The sequence below is a fragment of the Mobula birostris genome, chromosome 2 (assembly GCF_030028105.1).
Source record: "Mobula birostris isolate sMobBir1 chromosome 2, sMobBir1.hap1, whole genome shotgun sequence".
Classification (NCBI taxonomy): Eukaryota; Metazoa; Chordata; class Chondrichthyes; order Myliobatiformes; family Myliobatidae; genus Mobula; species Mobula birostris.
The window spans coordinates 87,849,389-87,862,208 of NC_092371.1; the positions used below are offsets into that span (position 1 = coordinate 87,849,389).

Below are 12,820 nucleotides of genomic sequence, written 5' to 3' on the forward strand. Positions count from 1 at the left end.
TATGGGAATATCAGCACACTTTCATTCTAAAACTAAAACTGTTTACAGTGCACATTCCCAAAATTGAAATGCCATTCTCAATAGACCATGAGGTTTTCAGCAGCCAGCCAAGTTTTCTGCCTGTGACAATCCCACTCTGTCTCTATTTCCCACTCACTGTCCTTTTCATTACATAACTAGAAGTAGAGAAGAAAAAATCCAAATAATTTTATCAAAGTATGCACTTGTCACCATACAATACCTTCAGATTCATTACCTTGCAGGCATTCCCAGGAAAATAAGAGAACTTATGGAAAACAACACACAAAGGCCGACCCGCACACCCAACGCGCAAAAGACAGACTGCAAAAAAATAAAGCCGAGAATATGAGCTGCAAAGAGTCTTTGAAAGTGAGTCTGTAGGTTGTGGAATCAGTTCAGAGTTGAGGACAGTGAAGTTATCCCCTCTGGTTCCTGAGCCTAATGGTTGTAGGATAAACCTGGTTGTGTGGGACCTGAGGCTTTTGTACCTCCTGGCCAATGGTAGTAGTGAGAAGAGAGCATGGCCTAGATGGTGGGGGTCTTGAAAAGTACCCTGCCCTGTCTCCAAACACCTTTTCAGGTAACAACCCAAAACCAGGTATTTGTCCTGACGAAGGGTCTCGGCCTGAAACGTCGACTGCACCTCTTCCTAGAGATGCTGCCTGGCCTGCTGCGTTCACCAGCAACTTTTATATGTGTTATTTGTCCTACAGTATCAGGGCAATCTTGGAACATTTACAACTGGTGAAGTTGCAGCTACTGTTGTATTGAAAGAAACATAACACCTGCTTAAACCACCTGAGCATCGACTCAGTCAGCGGGCTGGTTGGTTGAACTTTAATGTTTTTTGATTGGGTCCTTGGATCTACACAAAACCATCTGGTTTTCCAGTCTCTCACAGTACACAACAAACACTACCTGCTCAAAAACGCAGGAGAATCTGCAGATGCTGGAAATCCACAGCAACACACACAAAAATGCTGGAGATATTCAGCAAGTAAGACAGCATCTATAGAGAGAAATAAACAGACCAAGACCCTTCAACAGAATGGAAAGGAAGAAAGCTGGTACTCTTTTCCCTTGTCCCATCATCTGATTCAGGCTTCTGCCTCCTTCCTTCCTAGCCCTGACAAAGGGTCTCAGCCTCCCCTGAAATGCTGCCTGACCTGCTGAGCTCCTCCAACATTTTCTGTGTTGCTCTATATGCACGGAGATGAAATAGTTAGCAAAAATTGTGGATAATAAAAATGAACATAATTTGTTAGGGTGGAATAAAGATCAGCCTGCAAAAGCTCTGGCATTGGGTGGGATCTTGTCAGCACCTCAGAGCAAACTGATTTCAGCACCGGTCTCCTCATCCAATGCTCTTCAGTACAGTGGGTGCAATCAGAATGCAAATAAACACATTCTGGGTGGTGGCATAGAGCAGAAGTCCCCAACTTTTTCATACCATGGAATCCATTAGTCTTGTGAGACCATGGATCTGCGCCTGGAAAGTCTTCACTCTCCAGGGAGCAGGCCTGGGCAAGGTTGTATGGAAGACCAGCAGTTGCCCATGCTGCAAGTCTCCCCTCTCCACGACACCAATGTTGTCCAAGGGAAGGGCATTAGGACCCATACAGCTTGGCACCAGTGTCGTTGCAGAGCAATGCGTGATTAAGTGCCTTGCTCAAAGACACAACACGTTCCCTCGGCTGGGACTCGAACTCACGCCCTTCACATCGCTAGTCGAATGCCTTAACCACTTGGTCATGTGCCCATCATGGACCCCTAGCTTTGACTGAGGGGTCTGTTGACCCCAGGTTAGGAACCTGTTTTAGAGGATGATTCCAATACTGGGGGCATCAAGGACCAGAGGGCAGAATAGAGGAATGTCCCTTTAGAATAGAGATGAGGTAGAATCTCCTCAGCAAGAGGGCAGTGACTTTGTGGAATTCACTTCTACATTCTCCTGTGGTCATCAAGTCAATGGGTATATTTAAAGCAGAGGTTGATAGCTTCTTGATTAGTCAGGGTGTCAGAGGTTACAAGAGAAGACACGAAAATGGGGTTGAGAGGGGAAAGAAATCAGCCATGACGGAATGACAGAGCAGGATCAATGGGCCAAATGATTCTGCTCTGTCTAAAGTACCATTAACTTATTCATCTAATCCCATGAACCCTCTCTGCCCAATTTAACCTTACAAGTGATCCGATATAAAGATCCAAAATGACCGATTCAGCGGCAAAAACACAGCACAGCACCGGGGGATCGGTGTGAAGAGCTTGCACTTACTCAGCGGGTGGAAATGGCTCCAAGTGGGCGATCGGCTCTGTGAGAGCTCATACAAGTACCTGAGTGCTGGGCCCTGAAGCACCAAACAGGTTTTATCAGGATATAGATTTGCTGAAACTCCTCCCAGCCCTACCCATAGATGCTGAAGTTAGCAATACTGCAGAGATCGATCAGCTCTTTGAGAGCTTGAATCAATCAAGAGTTCTCATTACACAGTGAGCATATCCCACTTACACTGTTACAAGCACATATTCCAAACATTTTCCCAGAACATTAGACAGCAAAATAAGCCTGAAATTAGGACAGCCAGTAGTCAGCAGCCTTAGAACAGATTTCCCCCGCCTCCATTAAAATGAGTAACATTGTCACACTCTGAGATAAACAGGAGGGTGAAGCAGGTGATAGCTGCAGCCCACAGTGAAAAGGTGCATTAGAAAGGAGAGAATCTAAACTAGTTATACTAGCAGGCAATAACTAATATATTAATAAATTATCAGTGTCACATTCCAGTCACTGCAACAAGCTGACATCACTGCCACATGCTTTGAATGAAATCCAACAGTCGAGAGTAAAATCTTGCAAATGCTGAAAATCTGAAATTGAAAGAACAAAATGCTGAAAACTCTCAGCAGGCCAGGCAGCGAGAAACAGGGTTGACATTTCTCAGTCAGGCAGTGAAGGGGTTAACATTTCTCAGCTGGTCATGCAGTGAGAAACAGGGTTAACATTTCTCAGGCCAGACAGTGAGAAATGGGGTTAACATTTCTCAGGTCAGGCAGTGAGAAATGGGGTTAACATTTCTCAGGTCAGGCAGAGAGAAATGAGGTTAACATTTCTCAGGTCAGGCAGAGAGAAACGGGGTTGATATTTCTCAGGTCAGGCAGTGAGGGGGTTAACATTTCTCAGCTGGTCAGGTAGTGAGAAACAGGGTTATCATTTCTCAGGTCGGGCAGTGAGAAATGGGGTTAACATTTCTCAGGTCAGGCAGTGAGAAATGGGGTTAACATTTCTCAGGTCAGGCAGAGAGAAACGAGGTTAACATTTCTCAGGTCAGGCAGAGAGAAACGGGGTTGATATTTCTCTGGTCAGGCAGTGAGGGGGTTAACATTTCTCAGCTGGTCAGGTAGTGAGAAACGGTTAACATTTCTCAGGTCGGGCAGTGAGAAATGGGGTTAACATTTCTCAGCAGGCAGGCAGTGAGAAATAGGGTTAATATTTCGCAAACACAAGGAATTCTGCAGATGTTGGAAATTCAAGCAACACACATCAAAGTTGCTGGTGAACACAGCAGGCCAGGCAGCATCTCTAGGAAGAAGTACAGTCGACGTTTCAGGTCTCGGCCCGAAACGTCGACTATACCTCTTCCTAGAGATGCTGCCTGGCCTGATTAATATTTCACAGGTCAGGCAGCGAAACGGTCAACAGCCTTCAACCAGGACCCATCACATTCTAATGCAAGGGCATCAACTGTCCAATGTTTCTCTCTCCACAGATGCTGCCGGATTTACTGAGTTTTTCCAGCACTTTCTGTGCTGTGAACAATATTTGAATTCTGTCAAACATTCAATGAACATTGATTGACAGCACCAGTTAATGAAGGAACTAATTTGAATTAAAATTGTGGATAGACCTTAGGGGGAGTGAGAGCTTGCTGGACATTATGTGACTACACACCAACACTGCATCACTCTCTCACTGCTTACCTCCCTTCCCCTTGCTTTCTCTGTTAACCCCTCAAACACTTAAGACAGACACACAGAGACCGAATGCATTTCCTCTCCCCGGCCCATATTCTCACCCCTTTCCTCCCACCCTACAGGCCCCGAATTACCTCCCCTCTGCCCCCTTCATCCCACTCCTCTCAGCCAAGAAAAGTGTCACGGTCAGGCGCATGGGAGCAGCAAGCTGGGGCACCTGTGCTGCTGAAGGGATATATTGGATATATTGCGGATGGACTTCTGGAGTGAGTGTGCACTCCAGATGGGAATGATCTCCCAGGGCTGATGAATCTTCTCCCCCCCCCCAAACCGTGGTACTCACACAGTGGCATGATAGATAACAGCCCGGGGTTCTGTGGTTGGTCCCTACAGCGATGGGTAGACCGCAAGACATAGGAGCAGAATTAGGCCATTCAGAGCATCGACTCTGCTCCACCATTCCATTATGGCTGATTTATTATCCCTTTCAGCTCCATTCACCAGCCTTCTGTCACCTTTGACACCCTAACTAATCAAGAACCTATCAAACTCCATTTTAAATATACCCAGATTTGGCCTCTCTGCAATCAATTTGAGATTCACCACTCCCTGGGTAAAGAAATTCCTCCTCCACATGTCCATGAACATAGGAGCAGAATTAGGCATCCAGCCCATCGAGTCTGTTCTGCCATTCCATCATGGCTGATCCCAGATCCCACTCAACCCCATACATCTGCCTTCTCGCCGTACCCTTTGATGCCCTGACCGATCAGGAAACTATCAACTTCCACCTTAAATATATGCACGGACTCCACCACAGTCTGCAGCAGAGCATTCCACAGATTCACTACTCTCTGACTAAAAAAATTCCTCCTTACCTCTGTTCTAAAAGGTCGCCTCTCAATTTTGAGGCTGTGCCCTCTAGTTCTGGATAACCCCACTCTCCACATCCACCCTATCTAGTCCTTTCAACATTTGGTAGGTTTCAATGAGAGCCCTCCACATTCTTCTAAATTCCAGTGAGAACACGCCCAAACCTGCCAAACACTCCTCATATTAATCCATTCATTCCTGGAATCATCCTCGTGAACCTCCTCTGGACTCTCGCCAATGACAACACATCCTTTCTGAGCTATAGGGCCCAACATCATTGACAATACTCCAAGTGGGGCCTGAATAGTGTCTTATAAAGGCTCAGTGTTATCTCCTTGCTTTTACATTCTATTTGCCGTGAAATAAATGCCAACATTGCATTTGCCTTCTATACCAGACTCAACCTGTAAATTAACCTTCTGGGATTGTTGTATGGGAACTCCCAAGTCACTCTGCACCTCTGATGTTTGAACCTTCTCCCCATTTAGATAACAGTCCACACTATTGATCCTTTTACCAAAATGTATTAACATATATTTCCAGACACTGTTCTCCATCTGCCACTTTTTTGCCCATTCCTCCAACTTATCTAAATCCTGCTGCAATCTCATTGCTTCCTCAACACTGCCTACCATCCCACCTATCTTCATATCATCTGCAAACTTTGCCACAAAACCATTAATTCCATTACCTAAGTCATAACAATATGAAAAGTAGCGATGCCAATACTGACACCTGGGGCACACCACTAGTCACTGGCAGCCAACCAGAAAAGGCCCCTTTTACTCCAACTCACCGCTTCCTGCCTGTCAGCCATTCCACTATCCATGCCAGCATCTTTTCTGTAACTCCATAGGATTTTATCTTAAGCAGCCTCATGTGTGACACCTATCAAATGCCTGCTGAAAATCCAAGTAAATGACATCCACTGCCTCTCCTTTGTCCACCCTACTTGTTACTCCCTAGAAGAACGCTAACAGATTTGTCAAGCAAGATTTCCCTTTACAGAAACGATGCTTTGACTTATTTTTGATCCTCATCTGTTCTAAATGGATATCCCTCTATCCTGAGGCTGTGCCCTCTGGTCCTAGATCGCCCACTTCTTGTCAACTCTATCTAACCTTTCAATATTCACAAGAGATTCTGCAGAATCCAGAGCAACACACACACACACACACACACAATCAATGCTGGAGGAACTCAGCAGGCCCGTCATTATCTATGGAAATGAATAAACAGACGACTTTTCAGGATTGAAAGAAAGCGAGTAGATGCCAGAAGGGGGAGGTGAAGGAGGGTAGCTAGAAGCTGATGGGTGAAGCCAGGTAGGTAGTAAAGGTAAAGGGCTGGAGAGCAGGGTGGACCATAGGAGAAAGGATTTCAAAGAGATCCGCCTCATTCTTCTAAACTCCAGCGAGTACAGGCCCCGAGCCATAAAACGCTACTCATACATTAACCCTTTCATTCCTGAGATTGTTCTCGTGAATCTCCTTTCGACATTCCACAATGCCAGCACATATTTTCCTAGATAAGGGGCCCAAAACTGCTCACAATACTTCGTGCAGTCTCACTAATGCCTTATAAGCATTATGAGCATTACACCTTTACTTTTATGTTCTAGCCCGCTCGAAATTAATGCTAACACTGCATTTGCATTCCTCACCATCGACTCAAACCGCTAATTAACCTCCAGGGAATCCTGCAGGACTGCCAATGCGTTCCCCCGGGATACGGTACTCAGGCACAAGAACAGTCCATGAAGACCTAGCCCCCAAGTCAGGCAGTCGGTTCCCCCCCCCCCCCGGGTTCTGGTGAGTGACCCCCAGGTCTAGTATTCACGAAGGCGTAATAACTGAAGGGCTGGCCGCTGGGTTCGCTCCCCAGAGATAGATGGGTTCCCCCAGGGTCGAGTAGGTGCTCCAGCACCCCCGCCCCCCATTCTCACACATAGACGTGGGCTGGCTTTCATCTACCTCCGGAGTCGGGTGGAGGGCCCCCCCGGGCCCGGTACTCACACATAGGCGTGGTAGATAAAGGCCCAGCCCCGCGGCCGCTCCAACACGTTGTACATGAAGTTCTGCAGCTTCCGATACGCCGCCTTCCTCCTGGGCCGCTTGGCGCCGCCAGAACGCGGTTTGCCCAGGACCCCGCCGCCCTCGGCACCCGCGATCAACAGCGCCCCGTCCCGGGTGCAGGAGGGGTCGGGGCCGGGGCCGCCCGCCGGACCATCGGCCGCGCCGTCGATGCCCACGAACCCCACCCGCAGCTTCTTGTCGCCCGGCCCGGGCCCGGGCTCGGCCTCGGCGCCCCGCTGGCCTCGCTGCACCATGCTGGGCACTCAGCGACCTGCCCATGCCCCTGGGATCATGCCGTGCGGTCGCCCATGGGTGCGGTGGGGGGGGAGGCTCGCGCTCCTCCTCGCGCCCCCCGCCACCCGCCGCCCAGTCTCAGGCTGCAGACAATGGAGCGGGCGCCGGCCGGACGCGCGCACATCCTCCGGCTCCCGACTGCCGACCGCGCATGCGTGGCCACGGCCCGTAGCACGGCCTACGCCGCTGACGGCCGCTCGGTCCATCTACTCGCTACGCTTCTATCCACACACAGTGTATCTGTGCTTCCAATTCACCTCCTCCCCCTACCGCCACGCCCATCCACACTCCACTCACCCCTCCTTTCACAAACAAGAGAAAATCTGCAGATGCTGGACATCCAAGCACATTAAAGTGCTGGAGGAACTCAGCAGGCTAGGCAGCATCTATGGAAACGAGCATAGTCGACATTTCGGGCCGAGACCCTCCATTAGAACTGGAGAAAAACAGATGAGTCAGAGTTAGAAGGTCAACTGTGACTCTGACTCCTCATCTCTTTTTCCCCAGTCCTGATGAAGGGTTTAATCCATAGATGCTGCCTGTCCTGCTGAGTTCCTCCAGCATTTAGTATGTGTTACCTACCCCTTCTGCCTGCTCACCCCATCCACACAGTGCCTACCCTCTCATGCCCACCAATCCCCCCAGTTGCCCATCCACCACTTCCCTCCCCCCTCTATAAAGCTTGACCACTCGGCCCATCCACCAGTTCCCCATTATCCACTGCACAAGTCATTCATTCACAGAGCTCTAACCTGACCTGCTTGGTCTAAAATCCAGGGAAAATGAAGGAAGATTTTATTGAAGGCTTTATAACAGGGACTCAAAAACCAAGACAATCAGTTGACATTAACTAGATGTTCAGAGAGAGAATTGTTGAGTGATGAAGCCAGGCATGTGGAGGACAGACTGCAGGAGGATGGAGATCTGGATTCCACCCTTCACCCACACACGAGGGGCAATTTACTGCAACCAGCTAACCCACGTCTTTAGGATGTGGGAAGAAACAGGGGTGCCCAGGGGAAAGCCAAGCAGTCACAGGGAGAAAGTCAAAGCAGTGGCTGAAGTCCGTGGAACTGAGTAGTGGCGCTGCCAGCTGCTTTAGTGATCCTGATAAAGATGGCAGTCACTCCGTCAGCATGGAGGAAGAAAGTGTCATTGGAACGTAGAAGTCTGAAGTTTATAGAGGTTTATAAAATCACAAAGAGCATCGATAAGGTGATTGGCCACAGAGTTGTTTTCCAGGACAAGACAGTCTTAAACTTACTGCGCTGGGGAGGACAGGACAGCTCTACAATTGGTAGTCAAAACCGCCCATTGCCTCACCAGCACCAGCATGCTATCCATCAGGGACATATATACAGAAAGGTGCCGGAAGAGGGCCAGTAACATCATGACAGATCCCACCCACCCTGTTCATCAACTGCTTGTCCCACTCCCATCAGGGTGGAAGCTACACAGCATTCACACCAGGACCACCAGACTCAAACACAGTTACTTTCTCCAAACAGTAAGGCTGATCAACACCTCCCCCAACTAACCCACTCCTCCACACCCCCAACTACCACTACTTTATCATTTCCTGTCAGAGCCACCCTGTGTACAGACACTCCTGCACCTAGCGTCATTTTGTGGAACTACATGTAAGACCATAAGACCATAAGATATAGGAGCAGAATTAGGCCATTCGGCCCATCGAGTCTGTTCTGCCATTCACTCACAGGCTGATCCAATTCTTCCAGTCATCCCCACTCCCCTGCCTTCTCCCCATACCCTTTGATGCCCTGGCTAATCAAGAACCTATCTATCTCTGCCTTAAACATACCCAATGACTTGGCCTCCACAGCTGCTCGTGGCAACAAATTCCACAGATTTACTACCCTCTGACTAAAGTAATTTCTCCGCATCTCAGTTCTAAATGGATGTCCTTCAATCCTGAAGTCATGCCCTCTTGTCCTAGACTCCCATGTCATGGGAAATAACTTTGCCATATCTAATCTGTTCAGGCCTTTTAACATTCGGAATGTTTCTATGAGACTCCCCTCATTCTCCTGAACTCCAGGGAATACAGCCCAAGAGCTACCAAACATTCCTCATACGGTAACCGTTTCATTCCTGGAATCATTCTCGAGAATCTTCTCTGAACCCTCTCCAATGTCAGTATATCCTTTCTAAAATAAGGAGCCCAAAACTGCTCACAATGCTCCAATGCCTTATAGAGCTTCAACATTACATCCTGGCTCTTATATTCCATACCTCTAGAAATGCCAACATTGCATTTGCCTTCTTCACAACCGACTCAACCTGGAGGTTAACCTGTAGGGTATCCTGCACAAAGACTCCCAAGTCCCTTTGCATCTCTGCATTTTGAATTCCCTTCCCGACTAAATAATAGTCTGCCCGTTTATTTCTTCAACCAAGGTACATGACCATACACTTTCCAAATTTGAATTTCATTTGCCACTTCTTTGCCCATTCCCCTAAACTATCTAAGTCTCTCTGCGTGCTCTCTGTATCCTCAACACTGTCTGCTCCTCCACCTATCTTTGTATCATTAGCAAATTCAGCCACAAATCCATTAATCCTATAGTCCAAATCATTGGCGTACATTGTAAAAAGCAGCGGTCCGAACACCGACCCCTGTGGAACTCCACTGGTAACCGGCAGCCAGGCAGAATATTTATTTCCACTTTATTCCCTCTCTCTGTTTTCTGCCGACCAGCCAATGCTCCAACCATGCTAGTAACTTCCCTGTAACTCCATGGGATCTTATCTTGCTAAGCAATTCCATGGGATCTTATCTTGCCAAGCATTTATGTATATAGGGTATCTTATATATTAATATTTATTGTGCTTTTAATTTATTATTGTGCCCTTTATCCTGTTGATAATTGAGTTCTTTTCGTGCTGTATCAAATCAAGACTAACAATTATTTTGTTCTCCTTTACACCTGTGTACTGGAAATGACATGAAACCATCTTGAACCTTGAAGCTTGCATCTGTTTAAGGGGGCATGCATATGAAGGCAGAAGGTGGTGGATGTGTAGAGCAAGCTGCCAGAGGAAGTGACAGAGGTGGGTACAAGGCACTTCAAAGTTCAAGTTCAAAATTTGTGAGAGTCTTTGGTGACATGCCAAATCTCCTCGGACTCCAAATGAAATATAGCCGCAGTCGTGTCTTCTTTGTGATTGCATCGATATATTGGGCCCAGTATAGATCTTCAGAGATGTTGGCACCCAGGAACTTGAAACTGCTCACCCTCTCCACTGCTGATCCCTCGATGAGGACTGGAGTGTCTTCCCTGCACTTCCCCTTCGTGAAGTCCACAATCAATTCCTTTGTCCTCCTGAGGTGAGTGCAAGGTTGTAGTGTTAACTGTCATGCCTTCAGGGTATACCTTCCACCTCTCAGATTTACATTGGCAACCCGTTCAAATCTGGCCACTTGGAGCTTTATTTAACATTCATCCTCCTTATGTCATTTCTAATCTCTGAGGCCCAGCTGAATTGGTACTTTGTTAAAGTCTGTACCAAAGCAATTATTTTAAATGGTTGTGCCTGATACGATCTATCCAACCCTCCAAACACTTACTTTTATCTTGGGTATTCCAGTTTCACATACTGTATGTGCCTGTGAAGTGTTTCAGGACTTTGTTTAATATTTCATTATAATTTATTTTATAATTCCTCTCGGTGTTCACAGAACATGCCGTAGACATATAACATACTGTGGAATATTGCAGATCATTACATATTACAGGCCCTTTAGCCCACAATGTTGTGTCAACATTTTAACCTACTCTAAGAACAATCTTATATTTCCCTCCCATCTTGCCCTCCATTTTTCTATCATCCATGTTCTTATCTTGGAGTTTCTTAAACATCCATAACGCTACACCACCACCCTGGCAGTGTGTTTCTTGCACCCACTCCTGTAAGAAACTTATCCCGACATCCCCCCACTACCTTCCTCCAATCACCTTGAAGTTATGCCCCTTTGTTCCACCCTGGGAACAAACCTGAGCCAGTCCACTCGATCTATGCCTCCTATCATCTTGTACACCTCTATCATGTCCTCCTGTGCTTCAAAGGGAAAAGCCCTTGCTCACGCAATGTATCTTCATTAGACACATTCTCTAGTCCATTGTTCGGCTGTGCCTTTTCCTGAGTACACCCATTCCCAATTCATGTTCCCCAGATCCTTCCCAACAGCATTATAATTCCCCTTCCTTCAATTAAATATTCCCCACTCAGTATGCTCCTATCCCTGCCCACGGCTATGTTAAAGGTCAAAGTCTGTTTCCTGTCTCTGAAATGCTCACCCACCAGGAGATCTGACACCTCTCCTTGAGTTTAATTTTTACATTTATGTCCCAACTTCTTCATATCCTCAGAACCAGGTTTAGTATCACAAACCACGAAACCTGTTGTTTTGTGGGAGCGGTATAAAAATATTGTAAGTTACAAACTAAATAGTGTGGCAAAAGGAACAACAAGATGGTGTTCGTGGGTTGACAATCTGCTTTTACTCTTTCCTTACCATCAGTAACACCTTCATCCAGGCTGGGTCACTACCATTCCCCTTTCCCTGTTTTTGACAGGCTCTGCTTCCTCACTCAGTACAGTTTTAAATGGTTCCCAATGTTTCTCAGCAATATTTTTCATCTTTTACCTTTTTCTTATTTCAACATGTGATGATCGTCACTCCTCCAACTTTCATCGATCACAAGCTAGAACGGAAACACCAAGAATTAAGACCATAAAAAATGGAGCAGGATTTGGCCATTCAGCCCATCGAGTCTGCTCTGCCATTATATCATGGCTGATTTATTATCCCTCTCAACCCTATTCTCCTGCCTTCTCCCCTTAACCTTTGATGCCCTGACCTATCAAGAATCTGTCTTAAAGACACCCAATGATCTGCCGTCCATAGCCATCCGAGACAACGAATTCCACAGATTCACCACCCACTGGCTGAGCTCCGCTCCAGATAGATGCCCCCCTATTCTGAGGCTGTTCCCTCTGGTCCTAGACTGCCCATCTATAGGAAACATCCTCTCCAGACCCACACTATCTGGCTCTTTCATCATTTGACATATTTCAATGAAAACACTCTAATTTTTTTTAAATTCCAGTGTGTGCAGGCTCATAGCCATTAAATGCCTCTCATATGTTAACCCTTTCATTTCTGGAATAATTTTTCGTGAACCTCCTTTGAACCCTCTCCAATGTCAGCACATCTTTTCTTAGATAAGGGTCCCAAAACTGCTCACAATGCCCCAAGTGAAGCCTCACCAGTGCCCTATGAAGCCTCAGCATTACATCCTTGCTTTTATATTCTTGTCCTCTCAAAATGAACATCACATTTGCCTTCCTCACCACTGACTCAACAGACAAGTTAGCTTCTAGAGAATTGTGAACAAGGACTCCCAAGTCCGTTAGCACCTCTGATTTCTGAATTTTCTCTCCATTTGGAAAATAGTCTATGTTTTTATTCAGTCTACCAATGTGGACGACCTTACACTTCCCGACACTGTATTTCATTTGCCACTTCTTTGTCCATTCACCTAATCTAAGTCCTTCTGCAG

At 46.8% G+C, this 12,820-nt stretch overlaps 1 protein-coding gene across 1 annotated transcript in view; it reads right to left on the reverse strand.

Moving 5' to 3' along the window:
• The window catches only part of kcnq2b (potassium voltage-gated channel, KQT-like subfamily, member 2b), a 137,873-nt gene extending 130,499 nt beyond the window's left edge, over nucleotides 1-7,374 (reverse strand). The window contains exon 1 of the mRNA XM_072279937.1: nucleotides 6,882-7,374. Coding sequence (XP_072136038.1) covers nucleotides 6,882-7,195 — 314 coding nt within the window. The 5' untranslated portion in view covers nucleotides 7,196-7,374. The remainder of the gene's footprint in view (nucleotides 1-6,881) is intronic.
• Between the last annotated feature and the right edge of the window lie 5,446 nt (nucleotides 7,375-12,820).